The sequence below is a fragment of the Physella acuta genome, unplaced genomic scaffold, assembly GCF_028476545.2.
Source record: "Physella acuta isolate Inbredline_101_S28 unplaced genomic scaffold, ASM2847654v3 ptg000622l, whole genome shotgun sequence".
Taxonomy (NCBI): Eukaryota; Metazoa; Mollusca; class Gastropoda; family Physidae; genus Physella; species Physella acuta.
Window position 1 is genome coordinate 1,122,242 of NW_026732141.1, and position 17,246 is coordinate 1,139,487.

General features: G+C 36.9%; 1 protein-coding gene across 2 annotated transcripts; it reads right to left on the reverse strand.

Moving 5' to 3' along the window:
* Nucleotides 1-1,515: 1,515 nt before the first annotated feature.
* LOC131948079 (globin) lies at nucleotides 1,516-7,406 on the reverse strand. 2 transcript variants are annotated; one of them, XM_059309579.1, is made up of 5 exons: nucleotides 7,282-7,406; nucleotides 4,264-4,300; nucleotides 3,864-3,953; nucleotides 2,901-3,135; nucleotides 1,516-2,421 (listed from the first exon to the last, which is right to left on the reverse strand). In XM_059309579.1, the coding sequence occupies exons 2-5, from the start codon at nucleotides 4,278-4,280 to the stop codon at nucleotides 2,299-2,301; spliced, it is 465 nt and encodes a 154-aa protein (XP_059165562.1). In that variant the 5' UTR covers nucleotides 4,281-4,300; nucleotides 7,282-7,406; the 3' UTR covers nucleotides 1,516-2,298. The 2 variants fall into 2 exon arrangements, with proteins under 2 accessions (XP_059165562.1, XP_059165563.1); XM_059309580.1 differs by having other exon boundaries at nucleotides 7,263-7,345.
* Between the last annotated feature and the right edge of the window lie 9,840 nt (nucleotides 7,407-17,246).

Here is a 17,246-nt window from a genome sequence, read left to right on the forward strand (position 1 = left end):
GATTCAGTTAATATTTGAGATGTTCATTAAAGTTCTATAATATTTAGCTAATATTTGAAGTGTTCATTATAATATTCCGTTAATATTTGAGGCGTTCATAAAATTGTATAAGATTCAGTTTAAATTTGAGATGTTCATTGAAGTTGTAAAGGTTCCAGTTTATATTTGAGGTGTTCATTAAAGTTGTATAATATTCCGTTAATATTTGAGGCGTTCATAAAATTTTATAAGATTCAGTTAATATTTGAGGCGTTCATTAAAGTTGTATAAGATTCATTTACTATTTGAGATGTTTATTAAAATTGTATAAGATTCAGTTAATATTTGAGGTGTTCATTAAAGTTGTATAATATTCTGTTAATATTTGAGGCGTTCATAAAATTTTATAAGATTCAGTTAATATTTGAGATGTTCATTAAAGTTGTATAAGATTCAGTTAATATTTGAGATGTTCATTAAAATTGTATAAGATTCAGTTAATATTTGAGATGTTCATTAAAATTGTATAAGATCCAGTTGATATTTGAGATGTTCATTAAAATTGTATAAGATTCAGTTAATATTTGAGATGTTCATTAAAATTGTATAAGATTCAGTTGATATTTGAGATGTTCATTAAAATTGCATAAGATTCAGTTGATATTTGAGATGTTCATTAAAATTGCATAAGATTCAGTTAATATTTGAGATGTTCATTAAAATTGTATAAGATTCAGTTAATATTTGAGATGTTCATAAAATTGTATAAGATTCAGTTAATATTTGAGGCGTTCATAAAATTTTATAAGATCCAGTTAATATTTGAGCCCCCGATGTTTGTTTATCCCATTCCCGAAGAAAAGCACTTGAAGTCTTTATACCGTAATGCCTGTTCCAAACATTTGACTTAATACTTTCAGACCAGCAACCAACAAGATGACTTAAAACTTTCATACCAACAAGATGACTTAAGACTTTCATACGAACAAGCAACAAGATGACTTAAGACTTTCATACGAACAACCAACAAGATGACTTAAGACTTTCATACGAACAAGATGACTTAAGACTTTCGTACCAACAACCAACAAGATGACTTAAGACTTTCATACGAACAAGATGACTTAAGACTTTCATACGAACAAGATGACTTAAGACTTTTATACCAACAAGATGACTTAAAACTTTCATACCAACAAGATGACTTAAGACTTTCATACCAACAAGATGACTTAAGACTTTCATACGAACAAGATGACTTAAGACTTTCATACCAACAAGATGACTTAAAACTTTCATACCAACAAGATGACTTAAGACTTTCATACGAACAAGATGACTTAAGACTTTCATACGAACAAGATGACTTAAGACTTTCATACGAGCAAGATGACTTAAGACTTTCATACGAACAAGATGACTTAAGACTTTCATACGAACAAGATGACTTAAGACTTTCATACGAACAAGATGACTTAAGACTTTTATACCAACAAGATGACTTAAGACTTTTATACCAACAACCAACAAGATGGATGGTGTGTAAAAAGAAGACTTTATTTTCTTGACAGGCACTAGGAAATGTCCAATAAAAATATAACAATAAAAGACTGGGTACCAACAGAAGGCCTATGAAGCCGGCATCACTAGCCCTGACCGGCACTCACCGGTCGCCGCGCTACCCTTACCGTGGAGGTATTCGAATATCGCGGTATCGTTCCGGTGACGTGCGATCAGTGCATCTACGAGTATGGTTAATAATTCTGATTTATAAATGTATTCTTGTCGTTATTCCTTGGCTACGTTACAGCGTAATCGATTTTATTAATGATATCGATTTGAGTGTTTTTTAAAATCTTATTATATAAAAACATTTCATTTATAAATTAAATATCCAAAATACAACATGATTAAAACGAATCAAATTTTAATTAACGTTTAGTTGTATTATGCACTAATGAAACGCTGACATCAGCAGTTAAAAATAGATGGCCATTGTCCACCTAGGCTGCTATATTTAGCCTAGCCTCTTGAAACCAACAAAACAGCAACAATACATTTATCATAAGCAACATATATGCAACAATACATTTAACAACATTTTGAGTGATCACGAGTTGAGTTTTCTCCCTTGAGTTTTCTCCCTTATAATTAACATGAAGTTATTTCCCTTTCAATAAAACTAAAATTTCCGAAACACAAATACTTTTACTGGTTCGTTTTTCCATAGACATGATCCCAAAACTAGACATCTACCCCAAAATACAGAATCGGATAAGCGATGAGAACAGAATGTTGCAGTATGCTCCAGAATCCACCTTATGCTTTCTTCAAGATGTCGTTGAAGGCACCGAGGAAGTTTGTCCAAGCCTTGACTTCGTCACTTCCGGAGCCAACACCAAGGCTCTTCTCAAGGAACAGGTGGATGTTCTGTTGCAGTGGCTGAAAGGACAGGTGAAGGTTCTTAGCGAGATCAATACACGATAAAATTTACAGTTTCATTCGGCAAATAGACACAATTGTGAGACAATAATCAATTTAAATGTAAATAACGAAATTAAGCCTTTTTATGACTAATAAAATTTAGCGTTTGTATTATTGTAATAAAAGCCTCAAGGGAACTGAGTCTAAAATATTGGTTTTAAATACTTAAATTTTTGTTGTTGAAAGGGCCCACGGATTGGTTGCGAATACAGTTAAAGCTTTAGTTAAAATAATTCAAGGGAACTTACTCAAAAATATTGGTTACGAATACTGTTAAATCTTCACTTAAAACAACTCAAGGGAACTTACTCCAAAATATTGGTTGCGAACTGTTAGAGCTTTAGTTAAAAGAATTCAAAGGAATTCAAGGGAACTTACTCCAAAATATTGGTTGCGAACTGTAAAAGCTTTAGTTAAAAGAATTCAAGGGAACTTACTCCAAAATACTCGAGTCCAATGCTGGGGGTCATGTTGATGTGCTGTTTGGCCAGTTTCTCCATGGTGGCCGTGCACTGACCGGGGTTGTTGACCTGGCCAATCAGGGTGTCAAGGACGCCCACGATCGTCTGCACCTGTTTGAGAAACTCGGCGTCACCCTTCAGGGCGGCATCAGGCTGGTTGGCGTTGAACTTGGAGAATTTGTCGCGCATGTTGGGAACGTTCTCGAACATCCTGCGTGTTACAACATTGTCACATGAGTAAAATTGTCACCTTTGGGTTAGTGTTGCTATGTGAAAAAGTGTCGCTAAATCAATTTTTGCAAGTAAAAAAAAAATTAGCTAGCCCTTCATGTGTGCAGGATATGTGGAGAATGTGGAGAGAGTATGTACTTTGTGTGGGGAGTGTGTGGAAAGTTGATGTAAACTTTGTGGAGGGTGTGTGGAGGGTGTGTGCAGGGTGTGTGGAGGGTGTGTGGAGGGTGTGTGGAGGGTGTGTGGAGGGTGTGTGGAGGGTGTCTAGAGGGTGTGTGAAGGGTGTGTGGAGGGTGTGTGGAGGGTGTGTGGAGGGTGTGTGGAGGGTGTGTGGAGAGGGTAAATTGTGGGGAAGATGTGAGGAAGATGTGTGGAGGGTGTGTGGAGGGTGTGTGGAGGTTGTGTGCAGGGTGTGTGGAGGGTGTGTGGAGGTTGTGTGCAGGGTGTGTGGAGGGTGTGTGGAGGGTGTGTGGAGGGTGTGTGGAGGGTGTGTGGAGGGTGTGTGGAGGGTGTGTGGAGGGTGTGTGGAGGGTGTGTGGAGGGTGTGTGGAGGTTGTGTGGAGGGTGTGTGGAGGGTGTGTGGAGGGTGTGTGGAGGGTGTGTGGAGGGTGTGTGGAGGGTGTGTGGAAGGTGTGTGGAGGGTGTGTGGAGGGTGTGTGCAGGGTGTGTGGAGAGTGTGTGGAGGGTGTGTGGGATGAGCGAACTCACCAGAGTACCAGGTTGATTCCAGCGTTCTGTTTGCCATCGGCACCAGACCCGACCAGTTTCTTCCATGAGCTTTCCAGAGCTTTCTTGTCGCTGTGAACAACATAGAAACCGATACACAACAATACTTACAGAAATACAACAATAGATACACAACAATACTTACAGAAATACAACAAACAATATACAACAATATTTACAGAAACACCAATAGAAGCACAACAAACATTCCAATCTATTTTTTTAATTTAGTAAATTTAACAACAGTTGGCTAACATATGTTAATTAACTTGGTAATTATCTTCAAAGAGTTAATGACTAGCCTTGACTAACAGTAACAAATTATTACTTCTCACTAGGCATTTTTTTTTCAAGCGCTCAACTAAGTTCAAGTAAAACTTACTTATCAGCCAAAGCCATTTCGATTGTTTGTTTGATTTCTGAAAAGAAAATGTGAATAATATGCTAATCAATGCACCGTTAAACCCAATCTTCAAACAGTTAATCGCGACATGTCATTGGTTGAGATCGACTGGGCTAGTCTATACAAGCAGACGTGCGCTGATTAAAATAAAGTCGTGCGTTTTTTTAATCAAACAGTTTGTTCCTAGACAGATCTATAAGCTTTTCGTTGATTTCGCGTTTCACAAAAGCTTGCAGTTTCGCGTGAAGATAATATTAGCATTAGAAAACAATAGCAGTTTGTGTGGAGGGAGAGGGGGGGGTTATTCAGGTCAAAGTTAAACATTCATGTGTGAACAGAGAGACATTAGGATGAGCTGTCTCCTTTGTTTGTTTTGGGGAAAAAGTCATTTCAATTTTAGAGCAAAGGTCATTTCAATTTTAGAGCAAAGGTCATTTTAATTTTAGAGCAAAGGTCATTTTAATTTTAGAGTAAAGGTCATTTCAATTTTTAGAAAAAAAAAAAAAAAAAACTGCAGTAGCCAGTGCAAACAGTGGCAAGACAAAAATGCTGGGCAAACGCAGACGTCACCAGTTAGAAGCAGACAGGAAACCACGTGATGTTTGAACAACCAGTCGGTGAACCGTTTGGTTAATCCTCAAGGTCGAAGGGGGCAAGTCTGGAGCCTCATTTTCAAGTGACGCTCGTTTCATTTTTGGTTCAACTTTTAAATGGTCATTGGACGGGTGAAATAACGCGAAACTTTTGAAACTTGATTGGTCTAGTTTGATCTATATTTGGTCTTCTTTAGTCTAGGTTTATTCTGTTTATTCTACGTGTTGCATACGTTTGTTTCACGTTCTAATAAAATTATTGAACTAATTTCTTAACGTTTAGATCATAGACCAATGTTTCACGTTCTAATTGAACTATTTCATATCGCCTAGATCATAGACCAATGTTTCACGTTCTAATTGAACTATTTCATATCGCCTAGATCATAGACCAATGTTTCACGTTCTAATTGAACTATTTCATATCGCCTAGATCATAGACCAATGTTTCACGTTCTAATTGAACTATTTCATATCGCCTAGATCATAGACCAATGTTTCACGTTCTAATTGAACTATTTCATAACGCCTAGATCATAGACCAATGTTTAAACTTTGAGATGTAACACAACAAGGACACGACAGTCTAACCGTGACCTTCACACCACGGCGCAGACCAACCAAACACAGCACAGCAACAACTGGTGGCTAGGGAGCAGGGGACGCCGGGGTTGGTTAGACCCCTGCACGCGTTTGAAAAATTAAAAAACCGAATGTCTCCAGGTGAAACGAAACGAAAGGTTTTGTTGGGGGTTAATTAATATCTCGAGCAGGGTCGACAAAAAGAAACATGAGGCTGGGGGATGGTGGGGGGGGGGGGGGGTGAAGGGGATAATTTGATCTGAGGAGATAAAGGAAGGTTTAGAGAGATAATAGGGAGAGTTAGGGGAATCATCAAACCGGTTGATTTGTTGCGGACGTAACTGATATAGCGTTTTAGTAGCGTGAATGGACACGTAGTTTAAAGTAGCAAAATAGCTACAGCTACTTGTGGTCAGCTAGCTACAGCTTTGGGTGGTCAGCTATTAATTGTCGACTAGCTACATCTTAAGATTAAATCATTAAAAAATTCTTAAATGAAATTGTAATATCACTTGACGTAAAAACTTTCGAAGGTAAACTGCGAACTGTGAACAAACTTTTTAACCGCTTGTTTTCACAGCGTGTGACAACTTCTAAAACTGTCACTTTTAATTAATCAATAACTTTTTTTTTAAAATGTCACTTTTAATTAAAAAATAAAATTTAAAAATGTCACTTTTAATTAAAAAATATAATTAAAAAATATCTTTTTTAATTAATCAATAAAATAATAGATGACTTAATTAACACATCTGGCACAAAATAGATTGAAACTTCTCAGTAATGACAGAATATTTTCCCCATTCTACTGGCCGTGATAGTTTCAAATTACTGTACTAATCAGTATCTAATCTCTTCATTAGTTATAATACGGATAAATGTATAATAAGTCAGTTTATATCAAGCTAACAACATTCAACAGCTTTTGGTTCAATCGGCTAGTTTTTCCTGCTGTATTTTACCAACTAAATTTAGCGCATTTGAACAAAATAAACTTCTAAATCAACCAAAAAGTCAAGTCACATAAATCTACAAGACTATCCAGTCAAATGACTTAACCAAAAGGTCAAGTCACATAAATCGTACAAGACTATCCAGTCAAATGACTTAACCAAAAAGTCAAGTCACATAGATCTACAAGACTATCCAGTCTAATGACTTAACCCAAAAGTCAAGTCACATAGATCTACAAGACTATCCAGTCAAATGACTTAACCAAAAGTCAAGTCACATTGATCTACAAGACTATCCAGTCAAATGACTTAACCAAAAGTCAAGTCACATAGATCTACAAGACTATCCAGTCAAATGACTTAACCAAAAGTCAAGTCACATAGATCTACAAGACTATCCAGTCAAATGACTTAACCAAAAGTCAAGTCACATTGATCTACAAGACTATCCAGTCAAATGACTTAACCAAAAGTCAAGTCACATAGATCTACAAGACTATCCAGTGTAATGACTTAATCAACTATAAGTCAAGTCCCATACATCATTGAGCATGCTATCTATCTAACAACGAATCAACAACAAACGTTCATCAAATATATTCCATAGCGGCATGCTCATACATTTTTAAACTGAACAATTTACAACTGGCATATGAAAATAAAAGTATAAATTTCCTTACATTAAGCCAATGAGAAAAAATGTAACTAAAACTGAATAAACAAAATGTACTAAGCGTTGCTAAAACTAAAGTCGAAAAGAAAACCTACGAAATAAAACTACACGTATAAACTGTTGCTAAACCTAAAATAAAAACTAAAAACTCGGATCACAAAGCCAGAAAACAATCACCAGAAGACACACAAGTTACCAAGTTCTGACGAGAGTGAGCAGCAGACGACTTCCCAGCTCTAGAGCGACTGGAGTTATATCCCCTGGGCCGCTCGCTTTTCTGCTCTCCCTAAAGGACATGTCCTTCAACTCGGGCAGACGAGAGCCGGGCGTCACGTAGACAACTCAATATGGCCGCCAAATGGTCCAAAGGACGAAAAAACAAAACCCAGAAAATAAAAAAAATAAAAATATTCTCTGCAAAAAGTTTTGCGGAGTCGGTAAATTTTGAAAACGGTTTTTCGTGAAATTAACTTTTTTAAGCTTTAATTTAAGTGCAAATCTAATTTGGTTAGGTTATTGACTTGGGGTTTTATTGGCGGGAATGGTGCATTTAGGGGGATTGGGGTAGGCTGAGGTAAACAGATGCAGTTGAGAAACGTGTTCATTTTGATGTGTGTAGCGTAGCACTCACACGAGCTAACGACTTGATGTAGAGGGTATTGGGTACGTTTGGTTGTGGTTGTAACAGGCGAGGAAAGGTATCCAGCAGGGGGGATTATGTGGTACGTCACATATGTGTGGTCGTCACATGTGGTGTGTGATCGTCACATATGGTGTGTGGTACGTCACATATGGTGTGTGGTCGTCACATATGGTGTCTGGTCGTCACATATGGTGTGTGGTACGTCCCATATGGTGTGTGGTCGTCACATACGGTGTGTGGTCGTCACATACGATGTGTGGTCGTCACATACGATGTGTGGTCGTCACATATGTGGTCGTCACATATGGTGTGTGGTCGTCACATATGGTGTGTGGTTGTCACATATGGTGTGTGGTCGTCACATATGTGGTCGTCACATTTGGTGTCTGGTCAATACATAGGGTCCTAGAGGTCAATACATGTGGATCATGTAGCTAATATTTTGTGGTCAATATTTAGGGATAGTGTGGTCAAAATCTGGGCATTGTATGGTCTATATCTGGGAATTGTGTTGCCAATATCTGGGTATTGTGTGGGCAATATCTGTGGAGATTTCGTTTGTGTTCGTAGCATTTTAGATTACTTTTCTCTCCCGATCTCACTGGTGCGGGTTCAAGTCTACAGATATCCTAATTTGATTGATGTTTGAACCCCGGTCTATTGTTACCATACCATCCACAGTTTCCCCATACCCTGATGTGACCAGCCTAATTAGAACGGGAAGGGCTGTGGGTGGGGGAGGGGGGTGCGAAATCTCATTAATTCAAATCCACTAAATGAAGAGAAAACAAGTGAAAATATTGTCGACATCAAACTAGATATTCAATATACTTGTATGACCTTTCCTAAATCATATTCACATGTATGACATTACCTATATCATACACAAGTATGTTATTAGTTGCATTATATACTTGTATGACATTAGCTATATCATACACAAGTATGTTATTAGCTGCATTATATAATTGTATGACATTAGCTATACCATACACAAGTATGTTATTAGCTGCATTATATACTTGTATGACATTAGCTATATGACATAAAGAGGTTTTTAAAATGATACAATCCGTCAGAAATACGATCTTTGTACTTCAATGTGTGACTACGATACGACCCCCATACTACCTAGCAATACTTTCATGTGTCACTACAATACTAGCTAACATGCAGAAATATACATCAACGATAATATTTACTTTAACATGTAATTGAAAGATAATGAAGGAAGTTGTTAGATTAAAAAGATTGCTCTCGTTCGAAAGATTTTTCTAGAGCAATAGGTCACAGGGAGACACGTGACGTCATGGATGGGGTCACGCAAGTCATCAAATGTCACCAGGAGTAAACCATTTCAATACCATGAGAACTATTTGTTCATGATCGGCGGAAGTGAGTTCTGTGTACTGGGGGGGGGGGGGGGGGAGATAATAGGTGTGAGGGTGGGGGGGGGTAGTTGGGTGCACACGAAAAGGGGTGGCGGTGAGGTGCAAGGTGTATGGCGTTACATAAAACACTGGACTATCTTTACAACAATTGGTGGGGGAGGGGGGTGGGGGGTGGGGGGAATATGGAGATTAGGTTTAGGATTAGCCAGTGGCTGGAAAAGTTTCCTGAGTTAATCTCTCTATAAACTGTGGATTAACTGGGACGTTTTTAAGGATTCCAATTTTATCAAATATAATTGCAGTTGTGCAGGGTGGAGGGGAAATTCAGGCCGATTATTCACTATCTTTAACATATCTTTATTGATATTATATATATGTATATACATATATATATATATATATATATATATATATATATATATATATATATATATATATATATATTTATATATATACATATATATATATATATATATATATATATATATATATATATATATATATATATATATATATATATATATATATATATATATATATATATATATATATATATAGAGAGAGAGAGAGAGAGAGAGAGAGAGAGAGAGAGAGAGAGAGAGAGAGAGAGAGAGATATAGAGAGATAAAGAGAGATGTGTGTGTGTGTGTGTAATATATATATATTTCTATAAAGGTTTAAAGCTAGCTACGTAATCCTGACTTTAGTCACAGGGGTCGTGCTTTTGTATGAGATGATTCATAGTTTCAAGGTTGTTTAACTTTAGGGTTGTTCAACTTTAGTGTTGTTCAACTTTAGGGTTGTTCAACTTTAGGGTTGTTCAACTTTAGAGTTGTTCAACTTTAGGGTTGTTCAAGATTATGCTTGTTTAAAGCTAGTCATGTAGAGCTTAAAATTAGCTTTGCGATCCGTACATACTGATCAATACTGGGAGATCAGATTCATGATTAGAAAATCGTGGTCAATCTAATCAGTAGCTGCATGATCTCATCAACCACATATGGTGTTCCATCTCCTGTTGTTTATGTAACAAGGTAGTGCATGTAGTTAACATATTGTAAAGCATACACTTTTACATATTACCTTGTCTTTATCCCTTGACAATACATACACATGTGACAGCTGGTTCTGTTTCAGGCACGATTTAATTTGAAATAAGGTTCCAACATACAAATTAACATACTTACTAAATTAATATTAATCGGTTTAAAATGTTACTGGGATGAAAATACGGCGGCGGAGCTAGCGATTGCAAATTTGAAAAAATTGGGCTTAAGTCTGTGAGTCCACCCAGCTCTAATTGGTGTCTGACTCGAGTTGGTTATAAACAATTCAAACTATATAACTCCATGCAGATTCAGAATGATATATAGTTACTGTGTATAGCTGTTTTACGAGGAAGAAATACGAATGTAAGGTTCTAAACACGTGTGCTCACTCCTCCAATATCTGAAGTACCATTTGCGTTTTCATCAATTGGTGAATGCGGGCGGCAATTAAAAGTCTGGTGATGGTGCCAATAAGCGATGGTGTCTGGAATTTTGTGATGTTTCAATTTTGTCCAGGAAACAGTGCCTTGATCCCGACGTAAAATGTAATTACGATATATCGTATACCGAACATAACACACAGATAATGAATCTGGACCTGGACGATGCATCTAGCTATTGATGAAGAAGTCGGGTAATTGAATATTTTATAAATCTGGAAAAACCAATGCTTCACCACTATTTGTGTACGGGTCACAAATAAAGAAAACGCCCCTGGAAAATATCCCACCTAGCAGCCTAGGACAACAGGGCGTACCCCCACGAGAAATGCCATTTATCAGGCTTACATTAACCACTGCTACAGGGCGAGGTGTAGCTTCATACTTGCTGCACAACACATGGTGTGTCAATACCAGCTGGTGGAGGTCGTACTGCTATTTGATGGAGGACACACGCGGAATAATTTGATCAAATCATTGACAGATGGAAACATAGACAGCTGGGGGTATAGACACACCAAAGACAGATGAAAACATAGACAGCTGGAGATATAGACACACCAAAGACAGATGAAAACATAGACAGCTGGGGGTATAGACACACCAAAGACAGCGGGAGATATAGACACACCAAAGACAGCGGGAGGTATAGACACACCAAAGACAGCTTATGGTCGATGTGAGCACTATGTTTGTGTAACAACTTTTAAATAAAGATGGCGTGTGTGACCACTAGGTTGACGTGACCACAATGATGACGTGACCTTGAGGTTGACCTGACCACAAGGATTACGTGACCACTAGATAGACGTGACCACTAGATTAACGTGACAAATAGGTTGACGTAACCTTGAGGTTGACCTGACCACTAGGTTGACGTGACTACTAGGTTGACCTAACCACTAGGTTGATCCGACCAATAGATTGACGTGACCACTAGGTTGATCTGACCACTAGCTTGATCTGACCACTGAATTGACAGAGGTGACCACTAGGATGACGTGAACACTATAATGACGTGTCCACAATTATGACGTGACCAGTATAATAACATGACCACTAGGTTGACGTGACCACTAGGTTGATCTGACGAATAAATAGACGTGACCACTAGATTGACGTGACCACTAGATTGACGTTACCAATAGGTTTGACGTGACCTTGAGGTTGACCTGACCACTAGGTTGACATGACCACTTGGGCGACGTCCCCATTAGGATGACGTGACCACTATAATGACGTGACCACAATTATGACGTGACTAGTATAATAACGTGACCACTAGGTTGACGTTAACACTAGGTTGACGTAACCAGTAGGTTGACGTGACCACTAGGTTGAACTGACCACTAGGTTGACGTGACCTCGATGTTGACGTGACCACTAGGTTGACGTGACCACTAGGTTGACTGACGTGACCACTAGGTTGACGTGACCACTAGGTTGACTGACGTGACCACTAGGTTGACGTGACCACTAGGTTGACTGACGTGACTACTAGGTTGACGTGACTACTAGGTTGACGTGACCACTAGGTTGACTGACGTGACTACTAGGTTGACGTGACTACTAGGTTGACGTGACCACTAGGTTGACTGACGTGACCACTAGGATGACGTGACCACTAGGTTGACGTGACCACTAGGTTGACTGACGTGACCTCTAGGTTGGCGTGACCTCTAGAATGATGTGACCACTAGGTTGACGTGACCACTAGGTTGACGTGACCACTAGGTTGGCGTGACCACTAGGATGACGTGACCACTAGGTTGACGTGACCACTAGGTTGACGTGACCACTAGGATGACGTGACCACTAGGATGACGTGACCACTAACTACGATGACGTGACCACTTGGTTGACGTGACCTCTAGATTGACGTGACCACTAGGTTGACGTGACCACTAGGTTGACGTGACCACTAGGTTGACGTGATTACTACCATTGTGTGACCACTAGGATGACGTGACCACTAGGATGACGTGACCACTAGGTTGACGTGACCCCACGGACCGTCCAACCATGTGACCAGGTCATCCTGCAGATGTCACCAGAAGTCACGGCCACTGTACAACAGGCTCCACCTACAGACACGCGTCTTCAAACTTCCGCCTGGTATGGTGTTGTGTCCGTTGTTTACCTGGTATGGTGTTGTGTTCATTGTTTACACAACAGATGACCGGCTAAAATATTACAGCACACACGAGATGGAGGGGGGGGGGGAGTTGTTTCAAGAATTTGTTCGCCTTTAAATTGTAATAACAGTAAAATAAATATAAAACAAGCTATTATAAGGAATAAAAGTAAATAAACAAAACAAACTTTCAGCGGTAGAAGCATTGAAATCTCTGGACATACAGGATGGGATGCGTATGGAAAAGGTTTTTTTTTCTTTTGTCTTAAACATTAGAATGTATGTGTTGATACCAGTCAACAATATAATATGCTATTGAAGATACGAAATGAGGGACTGGTACTTTTCAACATCGGGGTTGAAAATATTTGAAGTGGGAGAGGGGGGAATAGCAACTTGCATCATCGGGGTATAGGAATTTTTGAACTGTTGGGAGGGGGTAAGTACGTGTCAGGGTTATAGTGCTGCTGGTAGACCCAGAGTTAGAATAGATATGTCACTTTGTATTATGCTTATATGTGTGATCAGTCCAGTTAATACTTGAAGGTTTGACAAAGAACGCTAACCTGATTCAATTAACTCCCTTGTCGTGTTACATAAGCGAGGTCAATCAAAAACATATTTATTATTCTAGTGGGAAAGGGAAAAAATGCTTCTTGTTTGACATACAACATAACTTTAGATTGTAAGGTACAAACAAAAAATTGATAGGACATTTTTAACGATCGTCGTTAACAGAAAATTGGTGGCCTCCTGTTCAGTCTATTAATTTGTCACTGTCAATGAGCTACGGCTTATGAGATAAACCTAATCGTATCCTTGAATTTTTTAAAATTTAATACATAAAATTCTTATTAATTGAATATATAACTAGGCTTAACATTAAAAACACGTTAATTCCTACCAGTAGGTCTTTGTATTTTTAAATTATGTTTTTATTATCACTAGGGACTGATTATTCATAAACGCACGTATTGAAGTAAAGAATGTTTTTCTAGCCTGTTTTGTTGAGTGGTTTTTTTCTGTTCTGAAACTGGTTGATTACCTGATTAGTGTGCCAGATATAAAATTTATAATATTTAACGAGTGTCGCTTTATGTAAACAGTTTTTGACATCAGAGGACGAAAGAGCGTTTTGAAGTGCTTTCATGGGACATAACTCATGTGCGTGGTTTTTATTTTGGTAAATCAAATAGCCAATCATTTAAACATTCAAACTATCAGTTAATTTACATGAAGCAGAAGTCTGTCGGAAAATTAGATTTACTATTTAAGAGCAAATTTGAAGACCTAAAAAATCACGGGCCCCTCAGCACCCCCCCCCTAATCCGCTACTGTCTGCCCTATGATCGCTAAGCTCAAAGAGGAAACTAAGAAAGATTAATATCTCAAAAATTGCAACTAGGGAGCTTTAATCCAATACTACTAGATCTAGATATTCTATACCTACACAATATATCTATCCTAAACCTCACGTCTAATAATAGATATGTAAAGCATATTTCTATACCGTTCTTAGTAATGTAGCTGGTGAGCAAAGACGGCTAGGCTTTTTTTCCATTCATTGCTAGGGTTAGTCTATAATGTTGCTAGGGTTAGTCTATAATGTTGCTTGTCTGAATGATTGCGAAAGACAACTAGTTCAGAATGTAGCGCCTATGCCTAACAATTGCAATATTTAAAAACATTATTTTTGGTTACCACCGCGCTATGCATTCTGATAAAATAAATTTCAATTGTTAGTTTCATTTTTAAAGAGTGTGGTAGGCGAGGAAGGGGGGGGGGGGGGTTGACACGGGAAGGGGGGGGGGTGTCAATAGTATGCCTAAACTGATGTCAAAATTGTGTTGCTGTTAGAGTTTTTTAAACTCTAAAATCAACACATTTTATGGTAATAAGCGAACGCTGATCCTGTTATTTTAGGAAACGTCGGCTAATTAATGGACTGCATATAAATAATGTCTGGGTAGGTGTTGATAACAGCTGGTATTTATACTTACGTGTGTGCGCGTGTTTGTATTTTGGAAAAAAGATACTTAGTGCAGCAATTTTTATATTAAAGAAAAACAAACAAGTGTAAATGTAAAGTGAAAGTTTAATGATTTGCAAGAGGAAATTATGGGCCCTAAAAGTCGGGGGCCCCCGGCTGCAGCCCTCTAAATCTCCCCGTTAATCCGCTACTGATTGCGTCATCAGGCTCAGAGGCGTAGCGACCCTACCCGGCGCCCGGGGACAAACTTTTCGATTTGCACCCCCCCCCCCCCTCTCGAGATGATTGCGATTTGCACCCCCTCAAACTTTCGATTTGCACCCCCCCCCCCCTCCTCGAGATTTCGATTTGCACCCAGTGAGGTTCTCGCACCTTTCGTCATTGGAATAAATAATATTGGAAGAAATGGAACCCTAGCCCGAAGGTGTTTGGTTGTTGCATCATCTCGCATCCAGAAATATTTGAAGTGGGAGTGATGGTTCGTCCTGTGGTGTGTTGCATCATCTCCGCTCTATATTTACACACAGCCTCGATGCTGATCTCATTGATCCAGCCACTGTTTCTGTTGCCGTTCTCTCGTCACCTCTGACATATCGGTACCAGGTGTGAAAGTGCTGGAACCAGTCTCAGAAATCTGCTCACCTTTCTGAAGCGGGGTGTACCGTTTTCTCAGCATTCATCGGAAGACGGGCTGAGTCCCACTGACGGTGTAGTCTCGCCCTTTCATCTTCCTCCCTTTATTCTGTCCTTCTGACCTTTGACCTCGCCCCTTCTAAAGATCCACCAAGAAGGGGCACCTTGTGCACGCCCCACCCGTGGGGATGTTTTAGTTACATTTTGCACAAGTGGACATCTCAAGTTACTATAAATAGATGGCCTAGACCTCTGTGTTAACCAGCAGTAAGAAATGAACACCGTGAGGCCTTCTGTTGTACCAGGTAGTCAGCCTAGGCTTGAAATTTACCTGCAACCTAAGGCTAGACCGTCGGGCATACAAAGTACTTAAGTCATGGGAAGACTTGTAAACATACATCGTCGTGTCTACTGGAGCGGTTTTCTGCTGAATGCATTTCTATGGACAATACAAGGAATGTCACTAGATGTAGTTAGACAAATACCTCCGACATTAGAAGAATGCATGCGTTTATATATATATATATATATATATATATATATATATATATATATATATATATATATATATATATATATATATATATATATATGGCCTATATATATACATATATTGCCTATATATATATATATATATATATATATATATATATATATATATATATATATATATATTTGGCCTATATATACACACATATATATATACATATATATACATATATGGCATATATATATATATATATATATATATATATATATATATATATATATATATATATATATATATATATGTATATATATATATATATATATATATATTTGGCCTATATATATACATATATATATATATATATATATATATATATATATATATATATATATATATATATATATTTATATATATATATATATATATATATATATATATATATATATATATATATATTTGGCCTATATATATATACATATATGGCCTATATATATATATATATATATATATATATATATATATATATACATATATATATTTGGCCTATATATATACATATACATATATATATATATATATATATATATATATATATATATATATATATATATATATATATATATATATATATATATATATATATATATATATATATATATATATATATATATATATATATATATATATATATATATATATATATATATATATATATATATATATATATATATATATATATATATTTGGCCTATATATATATACATATATGGCCTATATATATATATATATATATATATATATATATATATATATATATATATATATCTAATATATAAAGCTCAGTTCTGTAACGTGTGGCAAAAAAAAGTTTGTCGTTGACACTTCTATGGATTTAAGTGTTAGATTTTTTATCGTGCTCATAGTCTAAATTTACGAGTCAAAAAATTACCATTGAAAGTTTTTAAAAACAATTTTCATTCTATTTACTTAGAAGAATAATTTTCAATTATGAACGCGACATAAAATTTTTAAAAAGTGTATCGACGTTTATAAAATTTCTAAAATTGTGTCGGAAATGTATTGACTGCACAGTTACTTCCCTTTAATAAAAAAATCCTTAAGAAGAAAGAATTTACATTTTATTACTTTGTTTTTGGTGTTAAGAAAAAAAAATAATTACATAATTAGCGGGGATTGATTAAGTGCAATGTCGTTAGGTATTTTTAACACTGCCTTTTATTTATTCTATACACTGAACATACTGTTCAATATTTTTTTTTAAAAATCAATAACATTTAATAAGCCAGGTCCTACAAATCCTATATGTTTATTTCTTTCCATTTACGGATAAGCTTGGAGTATTATCATTTTTGTTCACTAAATTGAAACAG